Source organism: Mesoplodon mirus (assembly GCF_964341445.2).
Source record: "Mesoplodon mirus genome assembly, chromosome: 8".
In the NCBI taxonomy this organism is placed as follows: Eukaryota; Metazoa; Chordata; class Mammalia; order Artiodactyla; family Ziphiidae; genus Mesoplodon; species Mesoplodon mirus.
In genome coordinates this window covers 21,252,384-21,276,226 of record NC_138984.1, presented here as the reverse complement: position 1 = coordinate 21,276,226, position 23,843 = coordinate 21,252,384, and the positions used below count along the sequence as shown (strand labels likewise).

Below are 23,843 nucleotides of genomic sequence, written 5' to 3'. Positions count from 1 at the left end.
GTGGGCCCGGGGGTGGCATAGGCCCTGAAGTGGGAGCAAGTCTGAGAAGAATCCTGGCCCATTCCCGCCCCCCACCCACCCCAGGCAGTACGTGGATGAGCAGCTGCCAATGGAGAGGCTAGGAGACAGTGCCTCCCGGGGCAGGTGATGCCACATGGCCTGACCTGGACCACACGGCCTTCCTGCGAGCCACTCTTCCTGTCCCCGCCCAGCACAACTCATCAGCACCCCTGCCCAGGAAAGTGAGGAAGGCCGGTCCCTCTCTGGCCTCCCAGCACAGCTGTCACACCCTCCATCTCTGCCGTCACTGCCGGGCGCTGGCTGAACAGCTGCACATCTGCAAAGCTGTGTCCGGGCCCGTGGTCTCGGGGAAGAGAGCTTCAGTGATGCTTCCGAAGGACACATGCCCAATGACAGGCCAGCCCCTTGCCAGGCAGGGACACTCCCAATGTCTCTGCTTGCCATGTGACAGGGCACCGGGGGGGTTTGGGTCGGGCAGAGTGGAGATGCCCCCAACTCCGTCCACCTGCTGTGCCCATGGACGGAGGCCCTTGTTGGGGGTGGTCAGGGGGATACATGAGAGGCAGTGCCCTGCTGTGGGCTCGCAGATAAAGAGGGGACATGGAGATGAGGAGAAGGGGCCGGAGCAAGGGAGGGTGGGTGGTAGAACAGCGTAGGAAGGGTAGTGCTTATGCCGCTGGGGGGTTGAGATCAGAGTTACCAGCCATTTCATAACTTTCCTCTTCAGCGCGTGGAAATGGCAACGGGGTGCTGGGCAAGAGCAGGAGGTAGGATTCACCTCTGCCAGAGGTTCCCCGGAGTTGAGAGGAACATTCTAGCAATGCCTTCCTTAAAGTCCTCTCTGAGGAGCAGAGACCCATCGTTTGCTTAGGAGATGATTAAGATCACTTTTTTTTAGCAGCAGGAGCTGAGATGAGATGGTAAAAATGATAACAGTCCTAGTGATAACAGCTGCTGAAGCTGCAGGACCCCCCCCCCCTCCTACGCGCCTTGTGTAGTGAACTCACTGAAAGGGTTTTGGAGGGATGGAGAAGGGGGCACCTGGGTTTGGGTCTGGGGGCCCCTCTGGAGGGAGCAGGCCCTGGTTTTGCCTCCACCTGGTCCTCTGTCCTTCCCTCTGTCCTCTCTCTCCCTTCGCCTACCTTCCCTGGACCCTCGGAGGAAGGTGACGCAGGCTAACTGAATGCATAACTTTATTAAATAAATGCTTTGTCACGACAAAAGACAAAGATCAAGGAGTAACATAAATTATAAGTTGAATAAATAGTATACAGCAATCTTCACTTTTTTAATAAAACGTGAGATCCTCAGGTATTTTGTTTTGTTTTTTTTGTTTTTCTCGTTTTTTATTTCCTTACGTACAAAACACTAAACAGGAGGCGAGCTCTTCCACATTCAGGTGATTTTTTCCCCCCGCTTTTTCTTTTTCTTTTTTTTTTTTTCCACAAACAGGTTTTGTTTGTTGGTTTTTTTCTTTTTCATCCTTTTCACCAGTAAAGATTATGAGCATTTATTTAAAAAAAAGTTGAAAACAGAAAAAGAGGAGAGAATAGCGCTATGGTATGTATGTATGTCAAATTATAAAGAACTACAGTAATACGTGTTGTGGTTATTGCTGTCTAAAAAACAAACAAACCGGTAGGCACCTCGGAATCTGAAGGAATCTTGTCTGACAACTGTCTATCCATGTGGGCTACTGTGTGATGCCGGTGGTGGACGGTCCGGGACTCAGGCTGGTGGCCGAGGACCAGAGAGGTGGGGTGAATGGGTGCAGGGTGGCTGACACCCCTCACCTCCCCTTTCTCCCATCCAAAAAAAGTTAAAGAGAGGAGGCCAGAGTCTGTGGAAATGGCTAAACTATATACTCCATTAGAAAACTAAGAAAGTATGTTTATAAAAAGACACCAAAAGCCTATGAGAGAAAAAAAAGTAGAGAATAGTGCAAAATAAGTCTTGCACTTTAGTGGTTTTAAAAATAAAGACAGTACAACGCCCAGGTTGCTGGCTGGTAACCTCCATTCCCTTGGCCCACTACCTCTCAAAATAGAGCCTCCTTTCTCTTGGAAGCCAAATCTGTCCTCTCCGAGAGGAGAGGGTTGCTTCTCCTTGGCCCACTCCTCTCTGCAATTCCCATCTGAGCTGGAGCCCTCTTGGGGGCTGAGCGGATGGAGGGGGGGCACTGCCCCAGTTGGAGGGGGGCTTAGCAGTTGCTTGGTAGCCCTGTGGCTGCTGACGAGCTGGGCAGTGAGAGAGTGGTGGTCCAGGCCTGCCTCCCCAGAGGACGTTGGCCCTGCTGGGTTACCATGGAGACCACAGAGGTGGTGATGGGAAAATGGGCGAGGGGACAAGGAGTGGGACCACACAGGGCCTCCCATCCTCCCCCCGTGTGGGGACTAAATGTCTCCAGGCCTCTCTGTCCAGGCCTGGCTGTCTGAGAAACTTTCGAGTCTCTTCTGTCCCAGATGCCCTGCTTTGCCCGGGTGCGTGGGGCAGCTCTAGGGGCAGGGGGAATCAGTCCTGGCTAGGCCTCCCTAAGTGACCTGGCAGCAGAGGGGGACACAGGTCTTCACTGCCAGAGCGAGGCATGAGTCAAAGGGGGATGGGGAGAGACCTCCTGTTGGCGCAGTGGGCCAACACTTGGACTTGAGGCCATAGAAAACCCAGAGCCTAAGGCCTCTGGGTGAGCAGACAGTGGCCAACAGGCAGCCTGGGGTCAAGAAGGTCCCTGCTCCGGGACTTCACAGCTGGCAGCTCACCACACCTGCTTTCCCACCACCTCGCCCAGGGGAGGGCTCACCTTCCTCCATATCTCCCTCCCCATGGGCTCCCACCCTGGGCTCAGGCCAGACCTCCCTCTATCTGAAGGTCCAGCATCCTCTAGGGAGTGGCCAGCTGACCAGAATGCTCCCCCTGCCCCGTCCTCCCTGCAAGCACTAGAGAGAGACTCACAGGTTTGGGTTAGTCAGCGTGAGCTTTGGAGGCCTGAAGAGACGGGTGGCATTAAAGCAGGTCCCAATGCCCCACCTTACGGCTGACGGCAAAGAGCCCATGGAAGGAGCACAGGCCCCTTCAAAGTCCAGTAAACGGCGGGAGGAAAAGACAGCCCCTCTCAGTAACCAGGAATCAGGTCCAGGCCTTGGGGGGTGGGGAGAGGTCTGCAAATCCCTGGTTCAGTCTTTTCTTAGGGGGAATGACCCCCCAGTATCCACTCGGCAGATCCCAGGTAGATGACTGATCCAAAGAAAGAATGGGCAGAAAGAACAGTGAAGTGGGAAAGGCTAATGATACTGGCCTAAGACATTGAAATGTGAGTCGGGGGTTTGGGGACAGTTGCGCAGAGAGATGGGGCACGGTGACACAGCAGGTCAAGGAAGTCCTCACGGCTGCCATCCCCATCAGGCCGTTTGTCCTGCGAAGATCGACTGCCTCTTCCATCCCAGCCAACCGTCCTGGCCGGGGGAGCAGGAGACATCCCCCCAAGTTCCAGAGCTGCAGGCTTTCCACTAGCTGAAATGTTTTTGCTCCTTAGCTGTCCCTCTTCACCGTCCCCAAGTTAGATGCTGGTGTGGTCTCCACGGCGTCATGTCATCAGGAAAGAGTGGAGAAAGCTGCGTTCACAGCGAGAAAGAGTCTCCTTTGCCGTGTCCAAGACCCTTCTCCTGGCTGGTGATCTCCATCCTCAGAGGGCAGCCCCGGGGCCGCCCATTTGTTGGGGGGAGTCCGTGGAGGATGGGATTTTTCTTGGTTCAGAATCTGGCTGACAAATGACAGCACCCCCAAAACACACATTCCCCACGTGTCCTGGGCCTTTCTGCCATCCTCCACCCCAGGATGGAAACCAGAACTGGCCAGAGTGGATGAAGAGATTGAAACCCTCTCTGGCCTCAGTCCCTTATTGCAGGGTGAAGGTGGGCAGGTGAGCACATAGGCTTGTCCCTTCCAAACTACGGCTGGTCTCTACCGATCCTTGTTCCTGTCCAGCTGCCACAGTCTAGAACCCATTGAAAGTTACCCACCTTCCCCGGCTCCAAGGCCTGGATTAAGCACATTTCTCTCTTACAACCTGTTCCTCCATCTTCCTCTCTCCTTCCCCTTAAATTCCAGAGGGATTATCAGGTGGGGACCCAGGGAAGTGTCTCTTGGCTTTGTTCCCTTTTCTGTTGCTTCGGTCCAAAGCTAGAACGGGACAGTCAGCCCCCTCTCTCTCCAGCTCTCTGCCCCTCACTTCATCTACTCTGGCCTGAACAATCACTTTTACTGTTTCCCCATACTTAAACCTTTCACCTCCATCTCCCTCTTGGCCGTCTCTCGTTTCAGTCTCTCTCCTGCTCTGCCAGTATGAAGGCTGAAAGAGGCTTTCCAAAGGCAGGCTCTGTCCAGATGAAACAAAAAGGCTGGGCAGAACCAGGGGGTCAAACTTGGACCTGCTGTGGACTGAGTGTGGGAGTTCAGAGACAGTGACTTCCCAAGGGTCTAAAGGTGAATGGGATGTCCTGGGGAGCTTGGTGGGTGCACCGCTGGGTGTGCTCATCCACCTGGCTTGGTGGTACATGAACACACACACACGGGAAATCACGAAAAAAATCCAACACTGTGTCCCACAAAGGGTTGAGTTTGCCGCTGCTCATGGGAGGCAGGCATTATGGGTAGTATTACAGGAAGATGGGTTTCCTTGGTTTTCCCAGAATAAGGACGCTCTTCAATGCCCCCAGAGGAACTACTTGGAAAAGTTAATGCAAACCTTTGACAGAAAGGAAGGAAGAAAGAAAAAAATCAAGAAAATAGATTTATATGCCTATATAATACTATACGGAGCCTTGTAGATAAATACAAGCCCACTTTTTGTTTTTCCAGCCTATCCTCCCCCACAAAGGCTGTGCTAGCTGCGAATTGGATGCAATGAAGGGCTGAAACTACAGGCTTCATTCAGCGCAGAGTTTTAGCCACCCTGGAAGAACCCATCTTCCCACTATCGGGGTGTGGATTGATTTCTCAAAGTCTGCAGGGGGAGTGAAATATGCACACATACTTCATATTCATGGATCCACTTAGGAACACCTACCTATCTAATATCACTCAGTTATGAATTTGCTTTGTGTTGAGAGGAATGGAATGCATTTTAGGTTTTGTAAATTTGAGGGAGAGAGAACACAGTGTCGAGCCGTGCAAGCTACTGGCTGCAGGGGGAGATTGATCCAGGAGAGGCAGTGACGCCTGTTGTCTTTTCCTTTCTCCCCCTGCGACCCATCCAAACTGGGCAAATTCCAAGTGTGTCATCAAAGGCCACACCTGGGGCTGTACCTGCTCCTGCCCAAACGGCTCCCCACCTCGGGCCAGGGCTGGACATAAAGGTGGCTGCTTCCGGCCCACGCTCTGCTTTTCCTTCTCATGACTACTCATCCTCCCTTCTCTCACACACATCTGCTTCCCTCCCTTTTCTTTCTCTTGTTCTTCCTCTCTTGCCCTCCCTGTTCATTCAACTTGCCTCAAAAAGAAAAACTTTTTAAAAGGGGGGGGTGTCTCCTTAGCTTTGTGCATCTCCGTTGTTGCCGTTTTCAAAGTTGAGACCTTGCCAGAGATTCCGAGGTCCTCAGTTTCTTCAAATAGATAGATATATGTATTTTCTTCCCTTAAATGAGATGAAATGAGTGGCGTCCTGGGGTGGAGGGAGGCACTGGCTGGAGTCGGGGCTGGGGGGTGGGATGGGGTGAGGGGAAGATGGGGAGGGGACGCGTCACTCAACATTGCTGCTGTCGAAGGTGTGGCACTGAAAGTCCCCATCCACATACTCCATGCCTGGCAGCTTCATCCCGTACTTGTCCACGCACCAGCAGATGCCACGTTTGCGGCCACGGGAAGGCTTGCACTGGGGTGGGAGAGTGACAGGCAGTGAGGATGGCTGTAGCCTGAGGCTCTGTTCCTGCCTGGCCCTTCAGCCTCCCTGCCTCAGGACAGATCCTCACCCCCGGAGAGTTGAGGGAGCTGTACCCAACCCTGGGGGTTCTGGTGTCCACACCGCATGGGCGGACGGGGGGAAAAGTGCTGATTTAGGCAGTCTGCCCTTGGCTAGCTCCTACGACTTTGTTTTATGTTACCCACTCAGGGTCCTCCAGAGAATGATATAACCTGATAATGATCATGATGATGAAAGTGATGATAAATTAAATTGTTAAATAATAGTAATAATAGGCAGTCTGCCCTTGGCTAGCTCCTACGACTTTGTTTTATGTCACCCATTCAGGGTCCTCCAACTTGGTATTTTCCAGAGAATGATATCACCTGATAATGATCATGATGATGAAAATGATGATAAATTAAAATTTTAAATAATAGTAAAAATAGGCATCACTTGTATAGCTGTATCACATACAAGGCACCGCTTAACATTTACTATATTGTAGGTACTGTTCTAAGTACTTTATAAAGATGAGTCCATTATTCCTCATAATCATGTGAGAATAATAGGTACAATTATTCTCCATCTTACATGAGAAACTGGAGGCAGAGACATTGACTAACTGGGGTAAGAGGACACAGCTAGTAAACAGGAGAGCTAAGCACTCACCCAACGCTGTCTGGTTCTTGACTCCTAACCTAGAGGAGGGGTGCCCTCATCAGAGTCATCTGGGAGGGCATTTGTTAGAAACGCAAATTCTCAGAGTCCGCCCGAGACCTACCATCAGAAACTCTGGGGTGGGACCAGCAATCAGTGTTTTAACAAGACCTCGGGGTGATACTGATGCCCTAGGAAGTCTGAGATCACTACCCTAAGGTAATGTGCACTCCTTAACGGGCTCAGATGACTGCTTAACCAGCAGTAGGGTTGCCCAAAGGGTAGCCTGGCTGCGAATGGGACACTAAATGATTTCAAGTGGTATGTGGTTAAAACATGTTTTAGAGTCATGTATATATTTATGTGTGCCTATCAGAAAATAACACATCCAACGTGTGATGTGACGCAGTGATAGAAAGTTTCCTTTTTGGATGAATTCATGTACGTAAGGTGAATCATTAAAATGTCAGTAGATTATAGTGTAGGAGGGAATGGGGACAATCACGAGTGTGACGGGTGCAAGGATTTTGGAAGTTTGGGACAAAGTGTTGGTAATGACAGAAATCCAGGCATTTAGAGGCGGAGGTTTCTGGCAAGCACCCTGAACTTGGGGCTTGGCACGGGGCGTACCTGCTTTCTCTTGTAGAATCCTTTGCGGTCACAGTTGGGCAGGTACACGGCGCGGGGCACCATGCGCGGGCTGGCTTTGAGCTCCTGAAGGGAGGCCTCCATGTGCCTGCGGCAGGGACCCTGTGTGCGGACAGGAGGCGTGAGAGGCGTGCCAGGAGCCGCGGGAACCTCCAGGACGTGCAGAAAGCGTGGCTGGGGCATGGGGGCGTGGTAAAGGGTCTGTATGGAGAGTCACCACCTTCTGTCCCCAATAGCTGCCACCCAAGGTCTCCCTCCGCCTCACCTGCCGCGCCCCCTGGGCGTATAAAGTGCTGTCACGCACGCTCATTTACACGCGGGCTAAGGTGGAAAGCTGGGGCGGTGGCGGAGGCTGCGGGGTGTGGATGCAGAGGGGAATGGGAAGAGAATCCTTGAGACTCACCTGCTCAGACTCCTGTCTCATCTCAGGTGCAGAGATGACCCGGGGGTGGGCGGTGTTCTCAGCTCCCCCCACGAACTTGGACTGGGTCAGCTTCTTTCTGCGGTCCTTCTTCACGGCCTCGGCCTTCAGCTCGGAGATGCGGGTGTGCTTGGGTCGGAAAATCTTGGGCGAGTAGGTCTCCTCCGCCATCTCGGAGGTGGTCGGTTCCTCGTGCTCTCGGGAGTCTCTTTCTGCAGGGAGAAGGGGGCGGAGGATCAGCCTCCGAGGGCTGAGGCTCAACCGTGTAGATAGAGCCCGAGGCTCGAAGGATTGGGGTGAAGAGACGGGCTCTCTGCCCTCCTGGAATCGTCCAAACTGGGGAAAGCAGGGAAATGAGAACCAGGGCACGAGTCGACACTCGTGTAAGTGGTGGGAAATCCTGGGCGACTTCATGGGGTAGGAGAGTGTTGGCAAAGTCAGGCTGATACAGGAGGGGACGTCGGACAGGAGGGAGAGGATATTCTGGGGACGGGGAGGGCGAGGGCTATGGGGAGGGGCTTGCTTGTTGGAGGGCTGGCTAAGTAGATGGGGTGGTGGCCGCAGGTGGGGCTGCGATGTAAGAACACAATCTGGAGATCTAGGCTGTCGGGGGAAATAGGCGATGGCCAGAACGTGGACAAGAGGTCAAGTCCATCCTTTTGGTGTTTTCAGAGCTGCTGGAGTTGAGATATATCTGGAGCTGGGAAACCAAGGGCAGGAGGGTCCTGGGGTGTCTGGATGGGCAGGGGGGTGGGGACCACCAGGAGGAACAGGAAGAGGGGAGCCGGGAGAGCCAGAAATGTGGGGTCTGGAGGGGATCAGTGCCGGCGGCTGGGGGTGGGGGACGTGGAAGCCCGGGGCCTTGCTTCCTGCTCAGAGCTGGCTCTGTGCTCTGTGCCCTGGAAGCCTGGGACATAACTCAGCTCCAGGCCAAGAGAGGCAGACTGCTGGCTGCGGGTGGAGCAGTTATATATAGCAGTGACTTGGTGACAGTCTATATTTAGCTGACTTATGACCTTTAAAGAACTAGGACTTTGTTCATTTATTTGTCGATCTGTTAATTCCAGCCCCTGGCCTTTTCTTGGTTCACAGATTTCCATGAAATTCTCATCTCACAGGTGCCCTTCTCTGGGTCCCTCCTCTCAGCCCCCTGATCCCACCAGCCTAGGCAGACCAGGGCAGGAGGTCTTCGATTGCTCTTCCCAGGTGGGCAGAGCGTGGGCAGGATGCCCAGGGTGAGAGCAGGTGTAGGGCAGGGTGGGTGCCGGCAGGGGACCCTGTCTTCGCTGCCCTCTTTTCTTTTCAAATTCTAGAAAAAGAAAATAGGGCTTTGGGGTGACCCTGAATAACTCAAATAGACTGAAGAAAAATCCTATTGTCCACCCTCGCCACTCTCACTGGGCTGCCCAGGAGCCGAGATGGCAAGGCATGGGTTGGGAAATAGGAGAGGAATCTGAGGACGTGGGGACAAGGAGAGGCGCAGGGAGGGAGCAGTTCTGTGAGAAGATACTCTTTGGTGTCCCCGGGGCAGGAGATTTCAGCCCAGGGGAAGTTCCAGGTGTGTGTTAAGAGAGGTATTTGGAGGCCTGACCTAACCTGGTCAGGATGGCAGGTGGCAGGAAGCACCCAGGCACCTGTTTGTCTCTTGGCTCGGGATTTGTCAGATTTAATCAAATAGGTAATCCAGTCCTTAAGGCCCTGGCAGGGAAGTTCCCCACCCTAAAGAAGCCTCCAGAGGTTTGCAGTGTTCTGGGTGGCGGCTGATTTGGGTATTTACCCACAGGAGAGGAAGGGAAGTAGTTTCTGGAGAAGAAGGTGTGAGAAAGCAAATGACAAAGCAGTGGGCAGGCTCTCCCTGAGCAAAATTCAGTACCAGGATCCCTGTCCCCTTCTGGCCTTTCAGTCCCTCTTCCCACCATGTCCTGCCCTGGGCTCTGACTCTATCAAAACCCACTGGGATGATAAATCAACAAGGTGATGCACCTGGCAGGTGGAATGAAGCCTTCTGGAGATTAGCTAACAGAGTGATGTTTTTTGGCGTAAACCAACTTTTCCTGGTTGTGGGATTAGCTAGGATGGGGGTGGGATGCAGGGTGGAGCAAGCTGATTTGGGGGACTCTGTGCAAAGTGAAAGATGAGGGCTCTGTTATCTAGTAATTCAGGCCCAAACCTGAGGCCCAGGTCTTGAGGGGGGGGTGAGGAGAGGAAAAGCGAACCATTGCCCGGTCACATCTTACTGAGTGACTTGACACTCCACTCAGACTCTCTGGGCGTCCCCAAGCATTCTGATCCTCACTTGAGCAGTGGGGGAGGGGAGAGGGCAAGAGATGGTTGCCATTGAAAGGCTGGGAGCATTCTGGGTGTGCATGGCCACACACCTTCCCCAATCAAGATTGTAACCAGGTGAAGGGAGGGGAGGAGGGTGAGAAGGCTGGGTGTGGGATGCATGCAGGAAGGATGAGCATCTCCTTTGGGGGCTGCTCTGGCCTGGCCCAGAGGGCCAGCAGACTGTCCTCAGGGGCACCTGTGGATCTAGGCCCTTCACTGGGAGAGGTCGCCGGGGCTGCTTACTCCCAGTGGCTGGCTGTTCCAGCTCCCCGAATCCCTCTAATAGACCATCCCTGTGTCCACAAGTACACGCACCCATCCCAGTGGTGCTCTTTCTGGCTCTTAAAGATATCTGGGGTGGGAGTGCCACCCATCTTCTTCTGGTCACCTGTTTTGGGGGCCCCCTGTCCTTTTGGTCAGAGGGTGAGATCCTCCAGATGCCGTTTCACCTTCTCTCACGGAGCTTCTCCCTCTGGCTTTGGTGGTCGTGGAAGTACCTTGGCTAATGCCCACCCTCCCCCAACATCAGCAGCCCTTCTCAAGACTCTTCATATTTTAGGATCTTTGAGAAGTGCTGTGGCTGCCCTTAACCTTGAATCACCCTTCCTGGGAGGAGGATAGGGCTGTTAACAATGGTTCAAGAAACGCTGGGGCAATTTACTTTGACCTCTCTTGGTCTTTTGTCCAAAAGTGTTAGCTTTGAGACTAAGCAAGGATGATACTGGGGAACGAAATGTAGATTCCTGTGCCTTCGTTAAGGAACTCAGAGTACTTTTGCAAACCCTCTGTCCTTCCCCTGGCCTCACCAAGGCTGGGTTCCTGAGGGCATACCCTCCCCAGTTTGCAGTCTCTTTGGCTGTTTCTGAAGGGCAGACTTAAAGTTTTGATGTGCCTCCCGGGTTTCGGTGCCACTTAACCCCATGGGACCTATTACTTAGGCAGCGGGAGAGTCGAGTATCAAAGATACTAATCAGGGTCTTGTGGTCACCTGTAGGCTCCAGAGAGACAGCGGAAACTTGGAGCGGAGCCAGGGCAGAGCCATGAAGATTAAAGGGCTGGAAAGTAAGACTGGAGCTGGGATGCCGGAGCCAACTAGCCCTACTCAGCTGCTTTGTAGCTGAGTCATAAATAGCCTTGCAATTTTGGAAGGGTTTAAGTTTTAGATAAAACAAGAAGGCACAAGTAGACTGGCAGCTCCTGAGCTGTTTCATCCAAAGAAAATGGAGCAAGGCTGCAGAAGGGATTTAGGTGGGATATAAGGGAGGACTTCCTGGTGAAGTTGCCCTGCACGTGAATAGCAATCTAGGGAACTTAGCAATGCAGAAGGTTCTGGAACCCAGTCGACCAGCATGTCAATACCTCCATATGGCCGGTAGGTGGCGGAGGAGACCGATGGCCGCAGTACACGTCCGTGGCGCTTCCTTGTAGGGACTGTAAACAATTTTAAAATCTGGAATTTGTGTGCCTCCCTCTCCTACTTCTCTGACAAACACCCCAATCCTCCCCTCTTTGTGTGTCTGCAGCATGCATGGAAAGAGTCAGGGAGATGGACATGCACGGACTGGGCAGGACCCACGGGGGGCCAGGGTGGAGAAGGCAGGTGCGGGGCGGGGGCAATGCTATCAGTGTGTAACCCCCTGCTGTTTCTTTAATCTCACCTGAAACATGGTCAGGAAAAGAAGGGAAGCAGATCTAGGACCTCCCTTCCTATCTCTAGATGTTATTTTGAAAGGGTTCTGCAGAGAGTGGGCAAGGGAATGTTCACTATTGTTCCTTCCTCTGGGAAGCTGTTGAGGCAAGGCCCTTTAACTCCATGATCTATCCAACGACTAAGGAAGCGAGGGTTCTCATATTGTCCCGATATTTATCTTTGGATAACTATCTGATTCTCTGCTCTGTTCTGCCCCCAGTCCTGCCACCCGGGCTCTCTGATGCTCCCAGCCCCTGCCGTGTTAGGGTGGGCAGCTCAGTTTCTCCTTCCTTCATAAGGCGCTGTGCATTCACACTGATGCAGCAACAACCACTGAGGCACTCCCCAGGGCAACACGAAAACCTGCTCGAGGACTGTGCCATCCTCATGTCCCAGTGAACCTTTTTTTTTTTGGCCACGCCCTGAAGCTTGTGGGATCTTAGTTCCCCAACCAGGGATTGAACCAGGGCCCCGGCAGTGAAAGTGCCGAGTCTTAACCACTGGACCGCCAGGGAATTCCCCCAGTGAACCTTGAGTGTGTCTGGGTGCAGGCCCAGCCAGTGTGGACCCAGAGGCATCCCAGGGTGGGCACTGCTCCTCACATCACAAGTGCCAATGCAGGCTCCCTCCCCAAGCCCCACCACGGTCTCCAACCCGCCCTCTCACAGTAGTTCTCCTGCAGGGGCAGGATGCTTTAGCAGCAGGACCAGGCCCTTGCTCTTAAGAAGCCTTCTCATCCCACCTGCTCCCCGAGCCCAGCGATAGGGCAGGTTCAGTTGGGGACCTTCTGCTTCCTGCAATCGAACCTTCCACCCTAGGGCTCTTAGTCCTACCGTGGCACCATTAACAGCCTGGGCCCAGCCTGGTGTTTGTTTCTCACACTATCTTGACCTCATAATCAAACTTAGAGAAAGCGGGTGGACCAGATATTGTGACTTTGCCTACGGAAATTGAAGAAGCTGAGGTGTACTTGGAACTCGCAGCTCAGGAAGGATGTGGGGCTTTGCCAGGCCACTTGGACCTGGGACCAGTCTCTTTTCCTGGCCAGAAGACAAGAGGGGTTCACCCAGAATCTCTCTACAAGGAACGAAAAGGGGAGCTGGGTTTCCACTGCCTCTCATTCTAGCTCCCTCTGTGGAACTCAAACAGTAAACTTCTTAAGGGGAGAACTTTGTCATTTATCTTGGTCTCTCCAGCATATGGTCTTCAGTAAATAATCTTTAAATGGAGAGATGCGTGAATCTGCTCACGAGACAGAGTGCAGGAGGTCTAGGAGCAGTTCTGTAATGCCAGCTGCTGCGGCATGTTAGAGCTCAGTGGATACCCTGAGGGGTCACGTCACCCATGCACCTGCCTTTAAACACAGGAACTGCTGCAGAGGGAACAAGGCGGCAGGGAGGTGAGCCTCACAGGAGCGGGAAGAAGAAGGGTCCCCTGGATTTACTGGGCTTCTTTGATCTAAGACTGTGCCGTCCGATACAGTTGACATGAATAAATATTAAATCAGATTACAAACTCAGCTTCTCAGTTGCTCCAACCACATTTCTGGTGCTCAATAGTCACATGTGGCCAGTGGCTACTGGGTTGGACAGCGCAGATCGACGACACTTCCGTCACTGCAGAAAATTCCCCTGGACAGCTGGTCCGAGGGCACTAATCCATGCCTGGGTATGGCTGGACTCTCCGTGCCTCCTCTCCACTTGGCCTTGTTTCCTAGCCAACCTGCAGCCTCCTGCTCTTTGCTACACATAAGACTTCTGTGAAAATGCTGGATCAGCTTGCTCGCTGTTTAAAAAAATGTGAGACATGTCTCAGTCTCCTGAAGTTTGACCATTTCCCAGCTGCAGATGCCAAGAGACTCAATTACACTGTGTGTGCCTTTGCATAAAGAAAAAGGGGACGGGGCAGTAGGCAGGGCCGCAGAGCCTTCCAGGGGAGCTGCACCGTCCCGGCTCCTACCCATAACATCCCTGACCAGTGCCTGCCTTGCCCCAGTCTCTCTTGGAAGACTCTGTTTTCTTTTCCTCTGTGGTTAGTAACAGACATGCATGTTCTGGACTCCTCTTCACCTGAATTATGGGCTGAGAAAGGAAGGAGCACTGACTTCCCAAGAGGAAAAGAAACCCAAACGACTGTTATCCTAAGGAACCAGTTGCAAGAAGGGAGGAGTTGCAAAAAGACACTGGAGGGGAGTCTTGCTGACCTGGGGTACATGGCAGAGGCGGGGAGCAGATTCAGAGCGTTAGTGACTGGACAGTGAGAGCAACAGGCTTAGCCCCCTGAGCTCCTTTACAGCCCCCCGCCATTTCAGGCCAGGAAAACCAACTTGGGTATGTAACATCTCTATCCTGAGCACAGAAATAAAGACACCATAGAGCAAAGCAAAGAAACAGAGTCAGGAGCCAGACTACCAGCACTTGACCTTCAGCCACCCTTCTTGGGAGGAAGATGGGGCTGCTAACCGTGGTTCAATAAATCCTGGTGCAGGTGTACTTTGACCTCTCTTAGTTGCCTCCTCTCCTCTCCTTGCCTTAGTTTTCTCATCTGAGATATGGGGAGGATGACAACAGCCCCTTCTCCAAAGGGCTGTGAGGATTCTGTGAGCTGCTACGTGCTAGTGAACTCTCAGTGTAGGTCTCTGCCTTGGTAGGTATTTGTTGCCTCCCACCTCCCTTGTTCCCATCATCAACTAAAAATCTGGTTGCTGTGATATGTGGCTGACAGGTGTCTACTTGTAGATCACAAGATCTCAGGCGCCTTGGACTGAAGAAAGGTCTGCTGGGAAGTGATGGATCTACCTTCGTCTCTGGGGAGTCTGATCGCCAACCTCAGGTGAGAGGGGCTGTGCCCAAGCACTTCTGAGAACTGGTTGCCACTTAGAGAACTCAGCCTGGGAGTCTGTCCTTTGTCTAATCCCATTCCTTCATGCTGCATTAAGGCACTAGGTCTTTTCCCCTAAAGATGGAGAGAGAAAAGGTGACCCACCACCTTTCCACAGTGTAGATATGGCAGGTGTCAAGTTGGTGGCACTTCCCCAGAATGAAAGGCTGGGGTCCCACTCACACACCCTCCACTGTAAAGGAAGGATCTTCCTCATTTATTCCCCCTAGGGACAAACAAGGATTCAGGGCCGTGACTCTGGCACACATTTCTTGATCCCTGGGCGGCAGCTGGTGATAAATTTACACATAAGAGATACACACTTATGCACAACTCCGAAGATGAGTATATCCAGCCATCCAGTATCTCTCTAGACTTGGGGAAGGTAGAGCATGCTCAGTAGAGACGTCTCTATCTCTTCCCTATATACACCCCAAACCAGAAGGTAATGGAGGGGTGAGGTGGGGAGCAGCCTTTGAATGGGGGAAGGGGAGATGAGGAGAGGGAGGAAGTGAGGGACCATTTCTCTGACCTGGCCACACTCCCACTGGTGACTCATCACGGCCCATTCAGAATAGCACAATTAAGTAGCCAAATTCCCTGAAAAGTCCTGTATGACCAGAAGGGGGCGGTAGGGAGCAGATGGTTTGAACACTTCTTTTTTTTTTTCCCTCCCAACCCTGGTTCCCCTAAGAAGAGAGACTTGCTAGGGGTCAAACAAGGGAGTCTGTCCTGTTTGGCAATTAAAGCTCAGACTCTTTTCCTTTTTGACTTTTTTTGGGGCAGGAGGAGAGTAGAGACAGGTATGGGAGGGGCTTGCTGGTGGTCTCTGCCCTGTCCAGTTCGGTGGCCACTAGCTATATGTGGCTTTTGGCACTTGAAATGTGGCTAGTGGGACTGAATTTTAAGATTTATTTCATTTAAATTAATTTAAATTAAAAAATTATCCTTGCTTATTGGAAAACTTTTGAGAATATTTAGGGCAACTCAGGTATATGAATCTACTTTTCCAACTGTAAATCTTATGAAAACTAAAAATACAGATCAAGTATTTCCAATGAAAATTTGGTGTTTGAATTGAGATGTGCTGTAAATGTAAAATACACTTCAGATTTCAAAGACTTAATATGAAAGAACGCAAAATATCTCATTATAATTGCTTATTTTGAGTATATGTGGAAATTATAATATTTTGGGTACATTGAGTTAAAACATACAGTTAAAATTAATTTCACCTGTTTCTTTTTACCTTTTTTTTTTAAGTGACTCTTAGAAAGTTTGAAATTACATATGTGTGTGGCTTATATTTCAATCAGACAGTGTTGTTCTAAAGGGTCTGGAAGGAGAGCCATCTTCACTGAGGTGACAGGGAGACTGGGAGCAGCATGCCCAGTACAGCTGTAATGGTACAATCTACCCAGTTCGGGATAATAGGGGCCCATGTAAAACATCTCTGCAAACCAGCAGAGGTCATAGGAGGCTAGGTTCTGAGTGCAAATTCAATCTGGGTTTTGCTTCAGGATTTGGTAAGAGAAGGGCTGATCTCTGATGGTTTAGGTGAGGGATCAAAAATAAGATAACCTATTTACTTTAAAACACCCCCCAGGGCTCACCAGGTGGTCTAAGCCAGGGGTCCCCAGCCCCCAGGCCGCAGACCGATATTGGTCCGTGGCCTGTTAGGAACCGGGTCACACAGCAGGAGGTGAGCAGTGAGCAAGCAAAGCTTCATCTGCCACTCCCCATCACTGGCATTACCGCCTGGACCATTCCCCCTCACCCCTGCTTCCGGCCCGTAGAAAAATTGTCTTCCACGAAACCGGTCCCTGGTGCCAAAACTGTTGGGGACAGCTGGTCTAACCTATTGGGAAGACAGCCTTATCTGCCTCCTTCTTAAGAAACCCCCAAAGGAGGAGCTGCACCAGCATCCAGGATGTATGAGGATGGCTCTCAGCAATTCCTCAGATCAACGTGAGGCCCCCAGTTGTAATCTGGAGGGCTTCCTCTCCTCTCTTTCTGAAAGAGCTCCCACATACCTGACTATGTTCAAAAACCCGGTGACCTTCTCTCTCTCTTCCTTATCAACTTTTGTGGCATATGGTTTTCTCTCTTTTTCTTCTGATGCGCAAATCCCCCAGTCACTCCCTCACCCTCATCCCACCCCACCCGAGCTCAGATCTCATCATCTTGCTGCCCGGCTCCATGGAAGCCCATGCTGGTGGAAGCTGGTTGCCATGGGAAGCCGGCCACTTCTGTGCCGTGGCCTCCTTAAAGACTGTGGACCGCTGCATAGCCAAGGAGCAGCGAGGGCCTGCCTGCCTGCCTGCCCGCATCAGGACAGCTCCCTGTCATTCAGGAAATGAGGTTTGGCACATGGACCTGAAGTCTGGGCTGAACACACTACCCTCCTTGCCCCCATCCGAAACCACTGGCTTAAGCCAGCCTTGCTTGCAAGACCGTGCAGAAAAAGGGACGGAACGGAGAGGGATTGAAAATAAAGGGGTACTGCCTTCTCCACTTTGGGGCCACTTCACTTCTTCCCCTCAAATGGAGCACTCCCAGTTCTGAGCTCCTATTTCATCTTCACAACCCGCCCCGCCCCCCGAGCCCCGCCCCCCCCCCCCCCCCCCGCAAAGCTATGGGATGACAGCCTCAGGTGATATTTGCCAAAGACCTCATTGCAGGTTAGACCAGACTCAGGCCAGAGCCCTAGTGACTTAAGGAAGAAAGCCAGGGAGAGCGGGACGGAGGCCTAGGCTCAACAGGATTCTAAGGCTGAGTTCTAGCCCTGGCTCTGCCTCTAACCCTGCACCTAATTCTGGGCTAGTGACTTGCACTTAGGGCCTCAGCGTCCTCATCTGTAAAGTGAGGGCCTTGACTGCCATGATGCCATGATCACTGCGGGTTCCTTCCAGCTGTAGCATTCTTTGGCCAACACCCAGACAATTCCTGGAGAGACTCTCGGACCTAGCTAAGCTGAGTGGCCAGGCAGGAAAGGTTACTTTGCCTCTCATAGAGATTTCCAGTCACTTCTCTGGATTTATATTTAAGAAGAAGAAGAAAAAAAAGACATCATAACAGATATCATGGCAAGAATTGGAGCTTGAAACAAGAAAGGGGAATTCTGTGGATATGGGGAGGGGACCAGAAGCTTAGAACTGGCTTTTTTTATTTGCTTATTTCTTCCTGCAGATATGTAATAAATCTTATTGTTTTGGAAAACATATGTCCAGATTACACTTGAAGGATGGTCTCTGGGGATTGCAAATTTTGGAGCTACCATAGTAAAAATGCAAAACAAAATCTCAAACAAAACCTCACCAAACAGCCTCTGCCCTCTTCACTTCTGCTTCCAGTGGGACCTCATTGGTACCTGGTCTGTTTACGGTGTTCTTCCAATTTCTGGAGGCAATAGACCTGGAGTGTGGTGGTCCCTTCTCCAAAATTTTATTTTCCATACATTAAATAACTCAGTTTCAAAGACACGGCTCAGGTACAAAGTAAAAACGTTAGATAACAAAAATCACCTTCTTTTCCTGTTAGCACCTTCCCCCTCACCACCCCCCCTTTCCCCATTAAGGGGACCAGGGTTTCTGCTGGGATTCCTGCTCCCATGCCCTTTGCTGTAACCCTCATGGTGACCTCTGGCTCCTAGGTCAGCCTGGTCCTCCCGCTGCAGCTGCAAGCCCACCTGCCTGCTCAAATCCAATCCAAGCCCCAGGACTAACGCACAGCTGCTCCAAGTTAAAACTCAAGCCCTCAGGGGAAGGCCTTGGAGTTGGGGGATGGAGAAGGGGGTGAGATGGGAGGGAGGGATAAGAAAGGGGTCAGGGTGGAGGTGGGGAGGGTAGGGGGAGAAGTGGAAAGAAAATGAGCTCTCACTGTGGCCAACTGTGCTTGCTCTTCCAGTCTGAGCTGACAAAGCAGAAAGAGGGGGAAGGGAGGGGAGGGGGAAGGCAAGAAAAGTCAAGTTAAAAGCACCCTCTCTTGTCTTCCCAGCTCCCATTTTGGTTGGCTCAGGGCACAGCCAGCCTCTTAAAGACTTGTTTCAAAGGGAGGGGATACGGGTGGGAAAGGAATCTATCTCCTTCAGTTTTTCATGATCTTGTTCAACTCAGACAAAAATTTGGCCAATAAACCTAACTCTGGAACTTGATTTCAACATGGCATTTGGACCAGGCTGGGAATGGAAGCCAGGGTGATGGAGGGCCAAACCCCTCAAAGAAGCAAAGGCTGAATTCATTTTTATTTAGGTACTTTTTCTTTCTTTCCCAGAAGCATATTTTCTGTTCTTCCTCTCTTGTTTCTAAATGACAGAACTGAAACCCAGAAGCCACTTCTCCCTGTATCCCAAACTTAATATCTCACAGGCACAAGAGAGATCTTCCAGACCCGGGCAAGTATGTGCGCCAGTAAAGCCACAAGGCTTCTTCTCCAAACAATGCCCAGAGCAAAGCTCCGTCCTTCCTTGCCTCGACCCAGCTCACCCATATTTATTGAGCTCGGTCCAATAAATAACTCCTGTCTCCCGCCTCCCTCTAGCCCTCACGCACATTGCCCTCTGTTTCTATATCTATCTTTGCCCCTGAACTGGCCAGAATAAAATGCAGGGCCCGGAGCGCTCCCGGCACCAGGCTCGCGGGCGGACACCCTCTCCCGTTGCTCAGCAACGCGCCTAGCAAAACACCAGTCCCCTCCCGCCCTCCGCTCTTCCTCCCAGAAGCTTTGGCTGCCTGCCATCTCGCTCTCCTCAGCTCCCCATTTCTGATTCTAGAAATGCACTTTTTTTTGGTTGGAAAAACCCCTAAATCTCTCTTTCTCTCTCTCGCTCCATATATTTTTTGATATATGTGAATATGTATATTATCATCTATGTCTGTATCTAAATCTGGGGCAAATCCAAGTTCGCACTGTTGGTTTCGGTAGGGAGGAGTGGTGGTGGAGTGTCGGGGGGCAGTAATCTTGGCTAAAGGAGCTGACACTCTCCTCCCTCTCTCTGTTCGTTGAGCTCTCTTTAAGTACCGTCGCTGCACCATCTCCAACTTTTGAGGGACCCACCCAGTGGTTTTCGGGCTGAGAAGCTCTAGCCAGGAGAGCCCATTCCCATCCCATCCGTACGGGAGGAAGGCGTCAACTCCGGCCACCGGTCAAGGGCAGCCATCCAGCGACTACAGTGGGTCAGGCACCTGCTTTAGGCGGGTGGAGTCTTCCAGAGGGATGGGGATGGGGATGGGGATGGGGATGGGGGAGGGGAGAGGGAGGAAGGCTGCTCCGTGTTGATCCAGAGGCACCTTGAAGGTGGGGGCTGAGGAAGGGACTGCAGAGAAGTCTAAAAGGCATCTTGCTTGGGACAAAAGTGTGTGTGTGTGTGTGTGTGTGTGTGTATGTGTGTGTGTGCGTGTGTTGGGTTGAACTGGAAAGTTGGATGCGCCCATTTGCTCTCCCAGCAACTGCGCGCGCGGGCACCCTCCACACCAACCACATCACACCGACCACACGGTTGGGCAAATAAAAATGGGGCCAGAATGCAGCTTAGCGATAGCTTGCATGCTTTCGATGTGACCGGATTGTTACCCAGAGCGCTCGCTTCCAAGCCAGGAAATCGATTCATACCCCCCCACCAACCCCCCGTACTAAGCTTTTCCAAATCCACATCCCACAAGATGAAGGCGAGGGGGACCGCCTTTGAAAAGTGGCTCTTAATAAAAATAACTTCACAAACCGGCCTCTGGGGCCTCCGGGGCCTGCACGTTGCTCTCTCTCCCTTTTTGCAGGCTGCAATCTGGAGAAAGACTACCTCTTGCAAAGCTGGAGGGACGGCCTCCTGCGACAGGCAAAACCTGCAGGGTTTGTGGGCATCCAGGTCGAACCCAGGAAAGGTCTCCTGCCTCTCCTCAAGCGCCAAAGCACTCCTTTCCTACATGGCAGTATCTGTAGTGTGCAGTTAAGAAAACTCATGTTGGGGTGCTCGTAATGGAAGGGGATAGGAGGTAAGAAGAGCATTGTCCCAGTAATAAAATACCACACAGAATAACATTATTTAGCCAAGTCTGAACCCCTTTGGGAGAGGACCGCTAACGACGTCTCAGAACCCAGACTCTTGTGTAGAGTTCATTAAACTTTTGCTAAAAATTTAAGATCAAGTAACTTTCCAAAAGGAAACCCAGTCTAAGGGGCGCAGAACTGTTCTGATTGAACAATTAGCTCTGTCAACCTTTTAAACCCTGGACTCCTGGCACTGAGACTTTGGGGGCGGGCCAACCCGGAGGCGGGGCTACTTGGAGGCGGAGGGGAGGCTCCGGGAGCGTGGCTTTTCCGTCTCCGCCCCCTTGATTTTGCATTCTGCGTTTCCAGGGCCCCTCTTCCATTTACACCACGCCCACTTGTGATCTGGTTTGAGAGCTTGAGGGGCAACGCGGGAGAGCGGGCGATTAGCCCTGGCGGGGGAGCTGTGATGTCTGAATTTCATGTCTCTTCTGGCTTCCCAACCCTGTATCCACCTTTCTTCCTAGGTAAAATCTGAATTGGGGCACGGGAAAAGGAGTTAGATTCGGGGACAAACACCAGCCCTGGAACACCAAACCCTTCCTTCTTATCCCTTTCCATGACTCCCGCCCTCCCCCACTTACCGCCTCCCCACCTTCCCGCCGCCTCTGAGCTTGGCTAAAGTAATCGTTCCCTTCCAGGGAGGAAAACCGGTATTTTGCATTTCAGTATGTTGTATAATTGACCACAGTCAATCCGATCAAGTCAAGAGCAATGGGTGTGCACGTGGGAGGGGCATCGAAGTCCCCACCCAAAAGGCATTAGCTACCAAGGGTGCGTGCGTGCGTGTGTTATGTGTGCATGTGAGTGTGCGTGTGTGTCTGGTGGGGTAGGAGAATAGAAACGTCAAGGAGGGCCTGGGGCGGGGGTAGGGGGCTGGGAAGGACAAAGGTGGAATTACCACAGAAGACCGGTGACGCCTCTCTCTCTCCAGGTCCCCAGTTAAAGCAATATTTTAACAAAAGACATTACTTTTTTTCAAGTTCAGGGAAAAAAACCCACAACAAACCCACCCCACAACATATTGGGTAGATGGGGGTGGTGGAGAGGGAGTTAATAATGTAAGGTGTACATTTTCGGACTGGAGATTGAGTACCTGGGGATTTGGACCTGGAGACTGAATAGGATCTTAGAGTCAGTGTTTAGTCGAGGGGGGAGGGGCGGGGCGGAGGAGGTGTGGGCAGGAGCGAGGAAAAGAAGCGAAAACAGGGAGAGCCTCGGCTAGACAGTAACCCGGGTAGCAGGATCGGCCAGGGTTCCAATCCCGAGGGGCAAGGACCCTCCCCGCCCTCCTCCCGGGCTGCACCCAGGCTCTAAGCCACTTGCTGGGCAGAGCGCGCCGGGCCAGCCTGTGCCGTGTCCCCCGTGTCCCCCGCCCGTGCGCAGCGTAGCTGCCTGGCACACTGAGCGTGCTCACCGATCTTGGCTTGCTCGCGGTAGCTCTTTTCGTTGAGGCAAACCCCGCGGCCGTGCAGCAGGGCATGCAGCGGCTTCTCCTCGTCCTGCCGGGGGAGGCAGCGCAGCCCCTGGGCGCAGCGCTCAGTATAGACGCCGCACGACTGCCCCTCGGCCAGGGCGCAGGTCATGCAGCAGCCGCAGCCCGGCTCCTTGACCAGCTCACAGCCCAGGGGGCTGGGGGGGCACATGGAGAGGGCTTTCTCGTCGCAGGGCTCACAGTGCACGAAGGAGCCCAGGGCCTGGGCCGGTCCCGCACAGGCGGCCAGAAGCAGGAGGACCGCGGTGAGCACCATCTTCTCCGAGTCTCCCCCTTTACCTGGGGCGGGGCAGGAGCGCGAGAATGAAGGGAGAAGGGGGCCAAGAGGGCGCGCGGAGAATTGGTTTTTCTTTTAAAAATTTCTGGCTGGTAGAGCAGGTGGCCTCCCCCAGACAACAGCAAAATGTAGGGAGCGATGGAGGGCTGGGGTGCCTGAAAGCAAGTCTCGGCTGCAAAGATTACGGACTTGCAACAGGTAGGGGAAAAAAGAGCAGCGCCAGGTGCACGCAGAGGGATCGGGGGCGGGAGAAACAACCCCTCCCCAAGCCTGACCTGGTCAGAATTGCGGGGCGGGGGCCAAAAATTATTCACCCCCAAATCACCACCGGAATAATGAGATCGGAGGCTGTGGAGGAAGGGGTGCGGGGGGAGAAAAATAGATTCGTCTTCAAAATTTTTGTTTAAAATCTCAAAGTACACCCGGCTCCTTTCTAACCCTCAGCTGCCAGCGGCGCGGGGCTGCCCCGGAACAGGTAAAAGGCGGCGGCTGCAGCCGCGAGGGTGGGGGGAAAATGTGGAAATAGAGAAAAAAAAAAAAAAAAAAAGACCAAATCCAAGCCCCTAACACCTCTTTTCTCCCACTCTGCCAGCACCTCTTCGAAATTCGCAGGTTCTGCGTGAAGCCCGAAGCAGGGTGCAAACGGAGGAGGGGGTGATGAAAAGGAGGAAAAAAAGAAAAGAAAAAAAAAAAAAGGAAAAACCCCACACCGCTTTGCAGCTCTTTCCTAGCTCTTTTTCCCCGGCAGAAGTTTCCAAAGAGACTACGGGCTCCGGTCGAGCAGGCGCTTTTAAATAGACGGCCCCTGGCTGCCAGCCAGTTTGTAGCTGCAATTTGAGCTCCCCAACACCCAACCCAGGCAAGGATGCCAAGGAGTACAAACTCACACGGGGTGGGGGTGGGGAGAGGCCTTCTAGACACACGGGGGCTCCCCTTCGCCGCCCGAACAGCGCCCTCCTCTCCCGGAGTGGGGAAAGGGCCGTGGGGGACGGGGCTCGGGCTGCCCAGAGCGGGGAGGAGGCGGGTGGGGGGGGGGGCGAGTGAAGGAGAGTTCTTCGCAGCACGGTGGATACAATACGGAGTAACTCGTCTCCCGCTCCCTCCTACCCCTTAACTAGCCAAGGCCCAGGCTGGAGGGAGAAGTATTTTCTTATTAGCCAACTGGATATATACAGTGTGCAAGAAATTCTTCCTTAGCTTTGGGAAATGGCCGTCTGCTGGTTTTTGAGTGACCAAGTAAGGTGTGTGTGTGTGTGTGTGTGTGTGTGTGTGTGTGTGTGTGTGTGTCTGTCTGTCTCTGCCTCTGTCTCTTTGTCTCTGTCTCTGTCTCTCTGTCTCTGTCTCTCTGTCTCTCTGTCTCTCTGTCTCTCTCTCTGTCTCTCTCTCTCTCTCTCGCGCATGTATGTGTTGGGGTGGGCGTTAGTGTAGGGTGGCCAGTGATGGGTGGTGACTGAAAAGAAAAAGAAAGAAAAGAAAAACTGAATTTCC

At 52.5% G+C, this 23,843-nt stretch overlaps 1 protein-coding gene across 1 annotated transcript; it reads right to left on the bottom strand.

Annotated features, from left to right (window-relative positions):
* Window positions 1–1,197: 1,197 nt before the first annotated feature.
* On the bottom strand, window positions 1,198–23,202 carry IGFBP5 (insulin like growth factor binding protein 5). Its single transcript, XM_082629836.1, has 4 exons — window positions 22,001–23,202; window positions 7,626–7,855; window positions 7,205–7,324; window positions 1,198–5,887 (listed from the first exon to the last, which is right to left on the bottom strand). Exons 1-4 carry the CDS (start codon window positions 22,332–22,334, stop codon window positions 5,756–5,758), a joined length of 816 nt encoding a protein of 271 aa, XP_082485962.1. The 5' UTR covers window positions 22,335–23,202; the 3' UTR covers window positions 1,198–5,755.
* Between the last annotated feature and the right edge of the window lie 641 nt (window positions 23,203–23,843).